This window comes from Salvelinus alpinus, chromosome 18, assembly GCF_045679555.1.
Source record: "Salvelinus alpinus chromosome 18, SLU_Salpinus.1, whole genome shotgun sequence".
Classification (NCBI taxonomy): Eukaryota; Metazoa; Chordata; class Actinopteri; order Salmoniformes; family Salmonidae; genus Salvelinus; species Salvelinus alpinus.
This window is the reverse complement of record NC_092103.1, coordinates 14,487,180-14,503,282: the sequence shown is the minus strand read 5'-3', so window position 1 is coordinate 14,503,282 and position 16,103 is coordinate 14,487,180. Positions and strand designations below refer to the sequence as shown.

At 43.5% G+C, this 16,103-nt stretch overlaps 1 protein-coding gene across 1 annotated transcript in view; it reads left to right on the top strand.

Annotated features, from left to right (window-relative positions):
• Nucleotides 1–16,103, top strand: part of LOC139543848 (WD repeat-containing protein 70-like) — an 82,794-nt gene that overhangs the window by 59,255 nt on the left and 7,436 nt on the right. The window contains exons 14-15 of the mRNA XM_071350330.1: nt 6,030–6,130; nt 11,969–12,048. Of these exons, the coding sequence (XP_071206431.1) occupies nt 6,030–6,130; nt 11,969–12,048 (181 nt within the window). The remainder of the gene's footprint in view (nt 1–6,029; nt 6,131–11,968; nt 12,049–16,103) is intronic.

The window sequence follows — 16,103 nt, the reverse complement described above, 5'->3', positions numbered from 1 at the left end:
ACCAGAATGACTACATCGTATTCTCACGTTTCATTTAATTGTGTTGGTTCACAGACATTATAATAAAAACATGTACATTGATAATCAAACAGTAATAATTGGTTGAAGGGGCAACATTCATTTATGTACATTGCAACAGAGGCAGTATTGCAGACTTCCCTAGAAAGTCCCTAAAATGTAATTTCCTCTCAGGATTTGGGGTTTGTCCTTGTGTTCCATATTAAAACTCTCCTACATCAGTCTAAGCTCTCATTTGGGCAGGAAATAAATCTTGTCTGTTCAGATTAAGGGGTTTAAGATAATTTCCCATTAAACCCAAGATTAATTATCCCCAGCAGGGATTAGAGCTACTTTACAACCACTACTGTGACTGTACAGGCAGGATAGGAGGGTTATCCTGGGGAATACTGCACACTGCTGAACTCTATTAGTAAGTTCTGATACTGTAGATACTGCTGAACTCTATTAGTAAGTTCTGATACTGTAGATACTGCTGAACGCCAAACTTAATCACTTAGGCCTGGTGTCTACTGGTTCTGTTGCCTTGTGTCAGTAGCAGTGAGTGTTTTTTGATGGCCAAGTTCTGTTTTAACAGTCCTGCGGGTTGAAAATGTGTGTTATTATAGAGGCCCACACAGCCCCTCCAATATGTGTTCCTGTTGATATGAGATGTAGATTTCATTATGAACAATTCATGGAACAAGTGACCTTAAGCTTTGTATCACCTTTGTATCACGTCATTTAATTCAAGCCATGCGTGTGTGTCTGAACATCAGAATTAGCCTACATGTATCCTTGCTACATTTCAATAGTGTTAGCCTTTTCTCTTCAAGCATCTGACTTGAGTTATGGCTGTGGGTCTAAACATGGCCACCTGTGCTATCTCTGAATGAGAACAGAATACTGATGTTTCCCCCAACTCTGTGGTTTGCCAGTAGCACGATCATCTTTCAGTGCAGGGACAACTGGAAAACCCAGCTCAACCCATCCAAGCCAGGAGAAAAGAGTCAGGAACACGGTTTGGGGCCTAGCCAAGCCAGGAAAGAGAGGCGTAATGTAACCCTACTCTCTGCCAATCATCCCCGTCAAGTGTTGGCAGAAGATGCTTTTCCAATTGATTCAGTAGAGAAGTAACTGGTCTAACTAGCAAAACATTGTATAGTCCATTCACATACACATATTAATGTACATGTGAAGTAATGTACTCTACAATCTAGCATGTAGGGAACCTACTGTACATGCTACTTGTTGCCAAGGCAAAGGGCACGTAGGTGTAAAAATGATCTTCTGGAGATACAGCCGCTCCAGACGCTCTTCTCACCGACACTCCGCTGCAGCGTCTGTCTAGCATTAGCTGATCAGAATAGCTCCCTTCACCAGGGTAGATGGGGATTCAGATCAGAAGGCTGCTGTGAGAGAGAGAGATCTGTCTGTGGAGAATTGAAACCACACCGCCAGCCCCAGGTTGAAAGAATGTTCTCTCTGTGTCATGTGGTACAGTATGCGCAGCGCAGCGCAGCTCTTTTTCCATTCTCCCCTTTTCTACCAATCCCTTTCCATCTCTCCTTGCTCTCTCTCTCCCCCCTCACCCCGGCCCTCTCCAGTGGATTTATCAGAGTGTATGTGTAGTCAAAACAGTGAGGTCTGACAGAGACTAACTCAGTATGCCTCTGGTCCAGGCTTGACAGCCAGGTTCTCCTATCCTCTGGGGGTTTACAGCGGCCGCGTCCTACCTGCCAGCCGGCTGCCGTCTCTTCTCCATGTATGTTTGACAGCCGGCCTGGCACAGCCTACTGAGAGAGAGAGCGAGAGACAACTCTTAAGTGCATGTACCCATGTATATTTAGTACCTTCCCCATTCCAAATCAGATAAGCAGAGCTCTGAGGTGTTAAACGTTTGTCTTTGCAGCAGATGTAGTTATTTCTGGGGCGACGTGCACTCGGGTGACCTGACCAATGAGCTGTTTACTGTGTTTACACCAGCCGTCCCCGCTCTGAGATGGGTTAAGAATTTAAGTGCTGTCTTTATGAAGCGGTGTACCAGGCGGTCGAGTGAAAGGCAGGGCTACCAATCATCTCCGACTAAACAGTCTACATAACCCCTGGACCCGGGGCATAAGCTGTGCTATGGCGTGGAGGAGTTTTTAGCCTGGGTTAGGTAAATACTCCAGCCACTCTAAGCTTATCTCTGTCGATCACAACGGGCATGAAGCAGGTGAGGACTCAGACTCACTCCAGCTGAGGTACAGTGGGAAATACCTCTGAGAAATGCCTATCAGTGAGAGTACTGGTGGATGTAGCAGTCCCGGGAACCCTACGGTAGATTCCTCTGGGGAGAAATGGCAAAGACCCAGTGGGTGTAATGGGTATTTATTTCTGGTGGCTGGGTGTTGTGTGTCGGTGAGGCGTTGTCCCAGCCTCACATTCTCATAGTGTGTCACATCTGTGCGTTGATGTCTGCACTCGCTACACTTCACTTCTCACGCTTGATGGCTCTCGAACAGTAGCCTGCCTCTCCCTCTCCTGCTCTTTGACACAGAGGCTTTCATCTTTAGTGTTAGGAGGGTGGAAGGTGGAACAAGGGCCATGGTGGTTCTCCTCTTTGTGGCTCAGTACGTTGCTCCTCCACAAGGGCATATCTGGTGGTCATTCTGATTTCAGTTATGGGGTGCTGAGGCAAACTCGGACACTTTCATTGAGATTTTCCCATTTGATGGCACCAACGCTAGTTTTCTGTCTGCTGTGGGTAAATAGTCAGCTGTGGCATGGGAAAAAGGGGGGGTGATAGTTAGGCTTTGTATGAATGTGTCCTTACAACCTTGTGTGGAGTAGGAGTGTAAACTGTATTCCCCACACTGTAAACACACGGCTCTGAATATCCACATTGGAACCCTCTACTGCTCAGCGAGGCTACTGCATAGCTCTGCTGACTTGGGCTGGGCCATACCTGGCTGGGCTGAGTCAGTTGGGTTGGATCGGACTTGTTCTGCTGGTCTTGGTTCTGCTGATCTTGCCTGTGTTGGGCTGAGCTCTGCTAGGCTCGGTTCTACTTGGTTCTTGCCTGTGTTGGGATTCTGCTGGGTCAAGTCTTTGAGCTGTGATTGAGCTCCACTGGAGTGGAACGGAATTCCTCAATGCTATGCATGTGATGTGATTGATGTGCTCCGGTACCATAGCGACCGTGATAGGCTGTTTTACACACTGCCCATTGATTGTCATTGAAGCATCTCTACAAAGGGCGCTTTGGTTCATTACACTATACACACTATACACACACACACACACACACACACACTGACACTGACACAGTTCTGTCCAGATACGTTTGTGCAGCATGTTTACACATTTCACATTTCTTTAAAGTTCTGATTGGGAGCATTTTCTAGATCTTCTAAATCATCAATTACTTCACCACATGGTCAGTGGGGCAGATTAACCCTGACATGTCCACTACACTCACTCACCCGTCACCACAGAGCTGCTGGAGGTGCCTCATGGGTCTGCTAGGCAAGTCTTTGAGGATCTGGGATGTTGTGGTGATGAGCTGTTTGGCTGACTGTGTTTATGTAAGTGCATGATGTGTAATGCCTAGGTATTGTGGGAATATGTGAGTTCCTAATAGTATGTGTGTGTTTTGGTTGCTGTGTGTTGGTCCCCTTACCAACTGGAGCCCGGTGGGAAGCTGAACAGCTGGGCGTTAAGCAGCTTTCAACCTGTCACAGACCCTCCCCACAGCACCACCCCTAGTCCTAACCGTCCCCATCCTGTCCCATCCCCCACTGGGCCACTGATTTCCACATCCACACTAATACTCCAGCCATGGTCTCTGCTTGTAATACTGCCCACTGCCCAGCATCATTCATAAACCCTTTTCATTATTTATTTTAATACAAAACGCTATCCTTTGTGAACTAAGAAATCATCATTATTCCCCCCTCTTTGTCACACACACAGTCATGCATAGAGGAAATTGCACCTCAGTGTGAGTGAGTAGGGCTCTGACGGTCATGGGATTTTGGATGACGGTAATTGGCCAGACAAATGACCACGGTCTATGTACATTGAACACAAATATAAACGCAACATGCAACAATTTCAAAGATTTTACTGAGTTGCAGTTCATATAAGGAAATCAGTCAATTGAAATATATTCATTAGGCCCTAATCTATTGATTTCACGACTGGGGATACAGATATGCATCTGTTGGTCACAGATACCTTAAAAAAAAGGTAGGGGCTTGGATCAGAAAACCAGTCAGTATCTTGTGTGACCATTTGCCTCATGCAGCGCGACCTCTCCTTCGCATAGAGTTGATCAGGCTGTTGATTGTTGCCTGTGGAATGTTGTCCCACTCCTCTTCAGTGGCTGTGCGAAGTTGCTGGATGTTGGCGGGAACTGGAACACTCTGTCGTACACGTCGATCCAGAGCATCCCAAACATGCTCAATGGGTGACATGTCTGGTGAGTATGCAGGCCATGGAAGAACTGGGCCATTTTCCAGGAATTGTGTACAGAACCTTTATCATGCTGAAACATGAGGTGATGGCGGCGGATGAATGGCACGACAATGGGCCTCAGGATGTCAACGGTATCTCTGTGCATTCAAATTGCCATCGATAAAATGCGGTTGTGTTCGTTGTACGTAGCTTATGTCTGCTACATACCATAACCCCACCGCCACCATGGGGCGCTCTGTTCACAGCGTTGGAATCAGTAAACCGCTCGCCTACACGACGCCATACATTCATCCGTGGAGAGCACACTTCTCTAGCATGCCAGTGGTCATCGAAGGTGAGCATTTTCCCACTAAAGTCGGTTACGACGCCGAACTGCAGTCAGGTTAAGACCCTGGGGAGGACAACGAACATACAGATGAGCTTCCCTGAGACGGTTTCTGTTTGTGCAGAAATTCTTTGGTTGATGTGCAAACACACAGTTTCCCGCAGGTGAAGAAGCTGGATGTGGTGGTCCTGGGCTGGCGTGGTTACATGTGGTCTGCGATTGTGAGGCCGGTTGAATGTACTGCCAAATTCTCTAAAACAACTTTGGAGGCGGCTTATGGCAGAGAAATTAACATTCAGTTATCTTGCAAAAGCACTGGTGGACATTACTGCAGTCAGCATGCCAATTGCACACGCCCTCAAAACCTGAGACATCTGTGGCATTGTGTTGTGTGACAAAACTGCACATTTTAAAGTGGCCTTTTATTGTCCCCCAGCACAAGGTGCACCTGTATAATGATATGCAAGTGGAAGGATTATCTTGGCAAAGGAGAAATGCTCACTAACAGGGATGTAAACACATTTGTGCAGAAAGTTTGAGAGAAATCAGCTTTTTGTGCGTATGAAACATTTCTGGGATCTTTTTATTTCAGCTCATGAAACACTTGACATTTTACTGTTATGAAGGATATTTTATTTTCAGTTTTCGTCCACAACCGTCGGTTACACGGTTGTACGCTAATTGTGCCATCCCTATGCGTGAGAGCAATGCATCCTCTTCCAGCCCTCTGTTTTGGCCCCTTTGTTACAAAGAGGGTCTTCGAGAGAGGGACGAAGAGAGCTCAAAAAGCCTGCGGATTCTGCTCTACATTCAGAAACATCCCGACGTCCAGCTACTACTGTCCAGCCGCTACTGTGTTAGCTGCCACACATCTGCTTTGCAACTCTCAGAATTTCAACCTATCGACTGGAAGTCTCTACACACATGCACTCGTAGGTGCTTCATCACTGCTAAACACTTTTGCGTACACACAAACACCACACACACACACACTCTGGATGAGCGTGGTCACATTTGCCCTTGGCAGCGAGCCATCTGTCATACACAGACTGAAGGATCCAGGCCGCGTCCTGACGACCAAATATAGTCAGCTAATGCAGAGACCACTCCGACAGTTAAAAACCTGCCTGTGTCCGCTCCAGCAGTTATCACTAAGAATCATTTTAATCTCATGTTACAATCGAATGTTCACCATGTTTCTGAAAAGCTCATCCCCTGTCTCTGTTTCTCTTTGTGTCGTTTTCAGGGTGTGGTGCGGTGTCTCTGGCATCCCAAGCTGAATCAGATTATGGTGGGGACTGGAAACGGACTGGCTAAGGTCTACTACGACCCTGTCAAGAGTCACAGGTACGCTGCGCTGAGAATGCTTACCTTTATGGTAGCTGTGGACGGAAGTTGTGTTTTTCATGACGAGTTTTTAGCTGTCCTGTACATCATCAGTCTTTTTCTGACTTCACTGTACAAACTCCCATTGAGAAATGATAGTGTGTATATTTGATAATAGGTCTGAAGTAGTGTTGCACGGTATACTGAAACGTCGGTACTTTTTTGATACTAGAACATGACAAACGGGTCGGCGCTAGAATTTTTGTTACTTTCGGTAGTTCTGTCATATGTGAAGTCTCACGTCATGTACAGATTGAAAGGATTGAGTCGGTCTAGTAATTTGTCTGAGTCTTCTCAAGGGGGCAGTAGTAAGCTAGCCAGGCTACTTGCGCTTGTGCATGCAGCTGACACAGCGAGAGCCACTTTTGGGAAGCAAGCGAGGGGAGAGAAAATGCCGACAGCATGGCTTCTTCGAACGAAAACATACCTCCACAGCTTGTTGACAAAAATGGCTCCTGAAGCGAAATATGGGAATACTTTCCTTGCAGAGCAGATGAGGGCCAGCCCACCCAAACAACTATGCAAAAAGTGTTACAAGCCCGTGCAGTGCAAGGGAGTTTTAGTTCCAAAACTACTTTAAAAAAAATATATATTCACACATGACATTTGCATTGTAACGTTATTCTACTAGTATCTACAGGGCCATCAGAATGTTTTCAAACCCCTTGACTTTTTCCACATTGTGTTGTTTTACAGCCTGAATTTAAAATGGATGAATAGTTTATTTTCCACTGGCCTACACACAATACCCCATAATGTAAAAAAAAATATAAAAAATAAAAATGTTTTGAGTAAATAAGTATTCAATCCCTTTCTTATAGCAAGCCTAAATAAGTTCAGGAGTGAAAATATGCTTAACAAGTCAAATAATAAGTTGCGTGAAATAATAGTGTTTAACATGATTTTTACCTCATCTCTGTACCCCACACATACAATTATCTTTAAGGTCCCTTAGTCGAGCAGTGAATTTCAAACACAGATTCAACCACAAAGACCAGGGAGGTTTTCCAATGCCTCGCAAAGAAGAGCACCTATTGGTAGATGGGTAAAAAAAAGGCAGACATTGTATATCCCTTTGATTTCACCCTGAGGCCAATGGTGACTTTAAAATAGTTTGCTTAATGGCTGTGATAGGAGAAAACTGAGGATGGATCAACAACATTGTAGTTACTCCACAATACTAACCTAATTGACAGTCACAAGAAAGAAGCCTGTACAGAATAAATATATTCAAAAACATGCATCCTGTTTGCACCAAGGCACTAACGTAATACTGCAAGAAATTTGGAAAAGCAATTAACTTTTGGTCCTGAATACAAAGTGTTATGTTTGGGGTAAATCCAATACAACACATTACTGAGTACCATTCTCCATATTTCAAACATAGTGGTGGCTGCATCATGTTATGGGTATGCTTGTAATCGTTAACGAATTGGGAGTTTTTCAGGATAAAAAAGAAATGGAATGGAGCTAAGCACAGGTAAAATCCTATAGGAAAATCTGGTTGTCTGCCTTCCACCAGACACTGGGTGATTAATTCACCTTTCAGCAGGACAGTAACCTAAAAGGCCCAATCTACACTGGAGTTGCATACCAAGAAGACAGTGAATGTTCCTGTGTGGCCGAGTTACATTTTTGACTTAAATCTACTTGAAAATCTATGGCAAGACCTGAAAATGGTTGTCTAACAATGATCAACAACCAATTTTACAGAGCTTGAAGAATTTTGAAAAGAATAATGGGCGAATGTTGCACAATCCAAGCTCTTAGAGACTTACCCAGAAATAGTCACAGCTGTAATCCCTGCCAAAGGTGCTTCTACAACATATTGACTCAAGAGTGTGAATACTTATACAAATTAGTTATTTCTGTATTTCATTTTCAATACATTTGCAAACATTTCAAAAAAATGATGGGATATTGTGTGTAGATGGGTGAGAAAAAACATACACTACCATTCAAAAGTTTGGGGTCACTTAGAAATGTCCATTAAAATAACATCAAATTGATCAGAAATACCGTGTAGACGTTGTTAATGTTGTAAATGACTATTGTAGCTGGAAACGGCAGATTTTTAATGGAATATCTACATAGGCGTAAAGAGGCCCATTATCAGCAACCATCACTCCTGTGTTCCAATGGCACGTTGTGTTAGCTAATCCAAGTTTATCATCTTAAAAGGCTAATTGATCATTAGAAATCCTTTTTGCAATTATGTTAGCTCAGCTGAAAACTGAAACATGCTGGCCATCAAGGCAGAGTTGCAAAGAAAAACCCATATCTCAGACTGGACAATAACAATTAAAGATTAAGATGGGGAAAAGAACACAGACACTGGACAGAGGAAGATTGGAAAAAAGTGTTATGGACAGACAAATCTAAGTTTGAGGTGTTGGGATCACAAAGAAGAACTTTCGTGAGACGCAGAAAAGATGCTGGGGGAGTTCTTGACGCCATCTGTGATGGTCTGGGGGTGCTTTGGTGGGGGTAAAGTGGGAGATTTGTACAGGGTAAAAGGGATCTTGAAGAAGGAAGGCTATCACTCCATTTTGCAACGCCATGCCATACCCTGTGGACGGTTGGAGCCAATTTCCTCCTACAGCAGGACAATGACCCAAAGCACAGCTCCAAACTATGCATTACCGGTAACTATTTAGGGAAGAAGCAGTCAGCTGGTATTCTGTCTATAATGGAGTGGCCAGCACAGTCACCAGATCTCAACCCTATTGAGCTGTTGTGGGAGCAGCTTGACCGTATGGTACATAAGAAGTGCCCATCAAGCCAATCCAACTTGTGGGAGGTGCTTCAGGAAGCATGGGGTGACATCTCTTCAGATTACCTCAACAAATTGACAACTAGAATGCCAAAGGTCTGCAAGGCTGTGATTGCTGCAAATGGAGGATTCTTTGACGAAGGCAAAGTTTGAAGGACACAATTATTATTTCAATTAAAAATCCTTATTTATAACCTTGTCAACGTCTTGACTATATTTCTTATTCATTTTGCAACGCATTTCATGTATGTTTTCATGGAAAACAAGGACATTACTAAGTGACCCCAAACTTTTGAACGGTAGTGTATATTTAATATGTTTTGAATTCAGGCTGTAACACAACAAAATGTGGAATAAATCAAGAGGTATGAATACCTTCTAAAGGCACTGTAAATTAAAATTATTTTTGAGTGACAATGACATGTACATATATTCAGCATGACATTCATGTGAGCATTATAATATGACAACCCAAAGGTAATGTGAAATGCACTCAACTTATGACAGCAGTATATTTAGAGTACTTTGTTTGTCTGGGCTTGTGGGCTTGCTAGCAGTAGCCACTAGCCCAACAGCAGCCCTGGGTGGAGCATTGCATCCTGGGAGTTAAAATGTACTCTGGGAATCGTATGCTGTGCAAAATTCATTGTATTTCTATGGTAGTTTTTATTGCAAAAGGCCCGTAGAGGCCTGGATACCCCTATCCCGGCCAACACCTCAGCACCCCCTGCAGCAACTTGCCAAAGCCCCCTCTCCTTTACCCAAATCCAGACAGCTGATGTTCTGAAAGAGCTGCAAAATCTGGATCCCTACAAATCAGCTGGGCTAGACAATCTGGACTCTCTCTTTCTAAAAAAAAATAAAAATAATAATTGTTGCAACCCCTATTACTAGCCTATTCAACCTCTCTTTCGTATCGTCTGAGATCCCCAAAGATTGGAAAGCTGCCGTGGTCATCCCCTTCTTCAAAAGAGGAGACACTCTAGACCCAAACTGTTATAGACCTATATCCATCCTGCCCTGCCTTTCGAAAATCTTTGAAAGCCAAGTTAACAAACAGACTCAATCGCTTTGGCTTCTCAAATGACTGCCTCACCTGGTTCACCAACTACTTCTCAGATAGAGTTCAGTGTGTCAAATCGGCAGTCTCTATAGGGGTGCCACAGGGTTCAATTCTTGGGCTGACTCTTTTCTCTGTATGACATCGCTCTTGCTGCTGGTGATTCTCTGATCCACCTCTATGCAGACGACACCATTCTCTATAAATCTGGCCCTTCTTTGGACACTGTGCTAACAAACCTCCAAACGAGCTTCAATGCCATACAATACGCCTTCCGTAGTCTTCAACTGCTTTAAAATGCTAGTAAAACTAAGTGCATGCTCTTCAACCGATTGCTGCCCACACCCTCCCGCCCGACTAGCATCACTGGACGGTTCTGACTTAGAATATGTGGACAACTACAAATACCTAGGTGTCTGGTTAGACTGTAAACTCTCCTTCCAGACTCACATTAAGCATCTCCAATCCAAAATTAAATCTAGAATCGCCTTCCTATTTCACAAAAAAGCCTCCTTCACTCATGATGCAAAACATACCCTCGTAACACCCTCAGCAAACTGGATGTAGTCTATCACAGTGCCATCCGTTTTGTCACCAAAGCCCCATATACTACCCACCACTGCAACCTGTATGCTCTCGTTGGCTGGCCCTCACTACATATTCGTCGCCAAACCCACTGGCTCCAGGTCATCTATAAGTCTTTGCTAGGTAAAGCTCCGCCTTATCTCAGCTCACTGGTCACCATAGCAACACCCACCCGTAGCACACGCTCCAGCAGGTATATTTCACTGGTCATCCCCAAAGCCAACACTTCCTTTGGCCACCTTTCCTTCCAGTTCTCTGCTGCCAGTGACTGGAACGATTTGCAAAAATCACTGAAGCTTATCTTATATCTCCCTCTCTAACTTTAAGCATCAGCTGTCAGAGCAGCTTACCGATCACTGTACCTGTACACAGCCAATCTGTAAATAGTACACCCAACTACCTCATCCCCATATTGTTAATTAACCTCTTGCTCTTTTGCACCCCAGTATCTCTACTTGAACATCATCATCATCTGCACATCTATCACTCCAGTGTTAATGATACATTTTAATTATTTCGCCTCTATGGCCTATTTGTTGCCTACCTCCCTACTCTTCTACATTTGCACACACTGTACATATATTTGTTTCTACTGTACGTTTGTTTATGTGTAACTCTGTGTTGTTTTTGTTGCACTGCTTTGCTTTATCTTGGCCAGGTCGCAGTTGTAAATGAGAACTTGTTCTCAACTGGCCTACCTGGTTAAATAAAAGTGACAAAAAACAAAAACAAATAGAAGCTTCAAAGTGTGTGTTTTATGTCGTTTTGGCTCAAACTATTCATATAATACATTAAATGATTTGGGTATAATGAATGTCATTTGACCCAATATTAAGGCCATAGATGAGCAACTTCAGCTTAACGTGTATCAAATTATATTTTAAAACCGTTTAGATGTACTTTTTAAATGATTTTGTTGTCTGGTATGGTTTTGCATAATGATTTAATTATTATTGTTATTTAATAAGATGTTTTATTTTTTCAAGCAATTTAATATAGAACGGAGGAGATTCTATTTGTTAATTTTGTTGTTCTACCATTTATCAACATAATGTTCAATGTTTAAAAACTAAAGCCCAGTGGTTATTCAGTGACTTAAGCTAATACACTTTCTTTTTTTGCTGTGGTATTGTTTCGGTATCGAGTATCGTTTTGGTATCGAGTATCATGATATTAAACCTGGTATCAGTATGGAAGTCAATATTGTGGTATCGCGACAACACTAGTCAGAAGTGGGTTGTCTAGACTCCATCCTGTTAGGAGCCGATCAGAAGAGACTGCTCTGTACTGTATCTAACCTACAGTCACCCACGTTTGAGAACGGTGTCTCCCACATCATGAAATATGAACTATGGTGTCTCCTCTATCTCTCTGTGTGTAGGGGAGCTAAGCTGTGTGTGGTGAAGAGCAAGAGGAAAGAGAGGCAAGCGGAGACACTGACGCAAGACTACATCATCACACGTAAGTACCTCAACACACACCTGTGCATTATTTAGTATGAGATCTACAACACACCTACCATATACCATCCATGATCACTTAATTCTTTCCTAGCTAGTAGCTCCTTGTAGTCATAACTCAAGTTAAACAGTAGCTGTCGATCCTAACACTGTCATATAGGCATTATAGACCCTCTTTCCCTCAGGGTAACTCGTTGTGCAAGGCATACAATTTAGTCCGTTTACGAGGTGGACAATTACCAGAGCAATTTGGCTTAAGTGCCTTTCTCAAGGGCACTACAGCGGTAGGAGCTACCTTGAACCAGCTACAACCATCTGGTCACCAGTGACCTGCTCCGTCCCATATGTCACGGTGTTCCAGGAAGGACAGCCATCCTAGTCTAAAACGCACTGCACCAGATCACAGAAAGCCACCACATTACTGCATGATGTGGAGTGGGGGGGCTTGTGAAAGCTTGTTAGACAATCGGAATACTATACACACATACACCATGTTTTCCGTCAGGAAAATGTAGCGCTAGACATTTGACCGTTCTTCTTACTGAATTCCGATGCACACTTTGAAGATGTTAGAAAAACTGTCCACATGTACTTTTTCTCAGACAACAAGATCAGTAACGATCAGCAAAATCACTAGCCTGTGTCAATCTACTATTCCCCCATAGTAGAAAAGTTGACCTATTCTTTTGGTCAGCTTGTTGAGAAGGAAATAGCCTATCCCGAATGAATAGAACCAGTAGGCCTAAATAAAATAAACGTTAAAAGCAATGAGGCTGATGCAACATTTAGCCTTCAGTAGGCTATGCACCAATGTTCGTTCCACACTGCAGTGCTAGCGGTTTCATGTGACAGAGATGGAAATATCCGCTAGAAATAGGGGAGATCTAAAGATGTAAGAACTAGCATGGCTTGCTAATATGGCTAGGATTGTGCCTTCGGCTACTGAACGGTGAAAGAAAGTTGATTTGAAAACCAATAGAACATGAGAGAAATAGGCTACTTGTTTCAATGGCATCTGGAAGTCTTTATAAAACAATAGGCTACTGGTTTCAATGGCATATGGAAGTCTTTATAAAACAATAGGCTACTGGTTTCAATGGCATGTGGAAGTCTTTATAAAACAATAGGCTACTGGTTTCAATGGCATATGGAAGTCTTTATAAAACAATAGGCTACTGGTTTCAATGGCATATGGAAGTCTTTATAAAACAATAGGCTACTGGTTTCAATGGCATGTGGAAGTCTTTATAAAACAATAGGCTACTGGTTTCAATGGCATGTGGAAGTCTTTATAAAACAATAGGCTACTGGTTTCAATGGCATATGGAAGTCTTTATAAAACAATAGGCTACTGGTTTCAATGGCATGTGGAAGTCTTTATAAAACAATAGGCTACTGGTTTCAATGGCATATGGAAGTCTTTATAAAACAATAGGCTACTGGTTTCAATGGCATGTGGAAGTCTTTATAAAACAATAGGCTACTGGTTTCAATGGCATGTGGAAGTCTTTATAAAACAATAGGCTACTGGTTTCAATGGCATATGGAAGTCTTTATAAAACAATAGGCTACTGGTTTCAATGGCATGTGGAAGTCTTTATAAAACAATAGGCTACTGGTTTCAATGGCATATGGAAGTCTTTATAAAACAATAGGCTACTGGTTTCAATGGCATGTGGAAGTCTTTATAAAACAATAGGCTACTGGTTTCAATGGCATATGGAAGTCTTTATAAAACAATAGGCTACTGGTTTCAATGGCATGTGGAAGTCTTTATAAAACAATAGGCTACTGGTTTCAATGGCATGTGGAAGTCTTTATAAAACAATAGGCTACTGGTTTCAATGGCATATGGAAGTCTTTATAAAACAATAGGCTACTGGTTTCAATGGCATCTGGAAGTCTTTTATAAAACAATAGGCTACTGGTTTCAATGGCATCTGGAAGTCTTTTATAAAACAATAGGCTACTGGTTTCAATGGCATCTGGAAGTCTTTATGAAACATTAGGCTACTGGTTTCAATGGCATCTGGAAGTCTTATAAAATGATTGCCTCCACAGATATGGTCGAATTTTGGCTAGGTTACTTTGAAGAAAGGTAAGACATGCCTCATAATATGTAGTAAAACATTCAGGTTTCAAACAAGTATGTTTTCAAAATCCATACTGCCTTTAGATCATTGCAAAGTGCTGTGTGACGCGCTGATGAAGTCTGCCTTCCGTTGCCTATGCATCTGAATGGCGAATGGGAAGCGCGCATCAATTACAAGTTGAGGAATAAAAATAGTAGCTCATTTTAGTCATAGCCATTAAAACTGTTTTTAACACGCTATTTCATTTAAAATTGTTGCGCAATGATTGGGCTTATAAAAGCACACTTTTCACTCGAGCAGCAACGAAGAGCTGTTTGAGGAGCTTAGCAGCAACGAAGAGCTGTCAGAGGAGCTTAGCAGCAACGAAGAGCTGTTTGAGGAGCTTAGCAGCAACGAAGAGCTATCTGAGGAGCTTAGCAGCAACGAAGAGCTGTCTGAGGAGCTTAGCAGCAACGAAGAGCTATCTGAGGAGCTTAGCAGCAACGAAGAGCTGTCTGAGGAGCTTAGCAGCAACGAAGAGCTGTCTGAGGAGCTTAGCAGCAACGAAGAGCTGTCTGAGGAGCTTAGCAGCAACGAAGAGCTGACTGAGGAGCTTAGCAGCAACGAAGAGCTGTCTGAGGAGCTTAGCAGCAACGAAGAGCTGTCTGAGGAGCTTAGCAGCAACGAAGAGCTGTCTGAGGAGCTTAGCAGCAACGAAGAATTGTCTGACAGATTTTTCGCAAAAAGGCTTTTTGTCTGTAACGCTGTGCGCATGTGATAAATAAGATGCATACCGAATGTACACATGCGCCATTTTTTATTCCACAAAATTATGCAAATGAACCTATAGACAGATAAGCATGACCTGTCAAATGTATTTCCATCGACTGGGATTTCCATCAATGAATAGGCAAAAAAAGCATTGTTTAGCAATGGGATTTTTTTTCTTCTCCCAGATAATTGGCCGGCGCCAATTTTATTTATCTGCTTTTCACATTTTTATCGTCCAAAAGCCGACTTACCGGCTAACGGAAACCTTGACACACACACACACATACATACACACACACACACACACACACACACACACACACACACACACACACACACACACACACAGCTTTCAGAGGCAGCATCAGCGAGTGTTGCCATTAGCTGATGGCGTGGTGTGAGAGTGAGTGAACAGACAGCCACAGGGCATGATGCCACTCGTCAGCCACAGGTCAGTCGCCAGGGCTCCAGTCACGCCAGGGACAGCCACCTCGCCCACCCCCGGCAGCGTGATACCCCCGCTAACACACACACACTCCCGTCTCATACTCCCACTCACCCCTCCTGAATCAACACACTCCCCCCTCCCTACAACCCACCACACTTGACCATTCTTTAACCCAGCCAGTCTGTCATTTCCACACGAGTCACTCAGCTGCACGGTGCATGGACGACGTGTGGCTCTCTCAACCTCATACAGAAGACTCTCTCACTCCCACTGAGGTAATGGATGAACAGTAACTGGAGGACAAGACACCTGGCTGAGCCGTGATAGACTAGGAGGGAAACACAGCTTATTGTTTAGGTGACAGAACCCTTCTCTAATATCCATCATGTGATTTCCCTCCTAGTTTTCCCTCATCGCCACCCCGACAAGTTGAGACTATAGGCCGGTGTCTGATGGCCGCGGTCGCTGAGTGACGCACTTGTGCCCTAGTGCTGGAAAATTAGAGGGGACAGGAAGCGTGGTCATGGCCCATTGAGAAAAGAGTGGGAATCTGTTAACAGTAACCTTTTTGCTTAATGTAGCATGGAGGAGAAGAATTAACACTGAGCAGTGACAACAGGGGCTCCTGAATGGAAAATCACTTCATCTAGCCCACACTGTGTCCCTTTGTAACCCCTGAGGAAACACACACACACACACACACACTGGTACTTACTCAGTTATACAGGCGTACACATACTGTTGGGGACACACACGCAATAACTC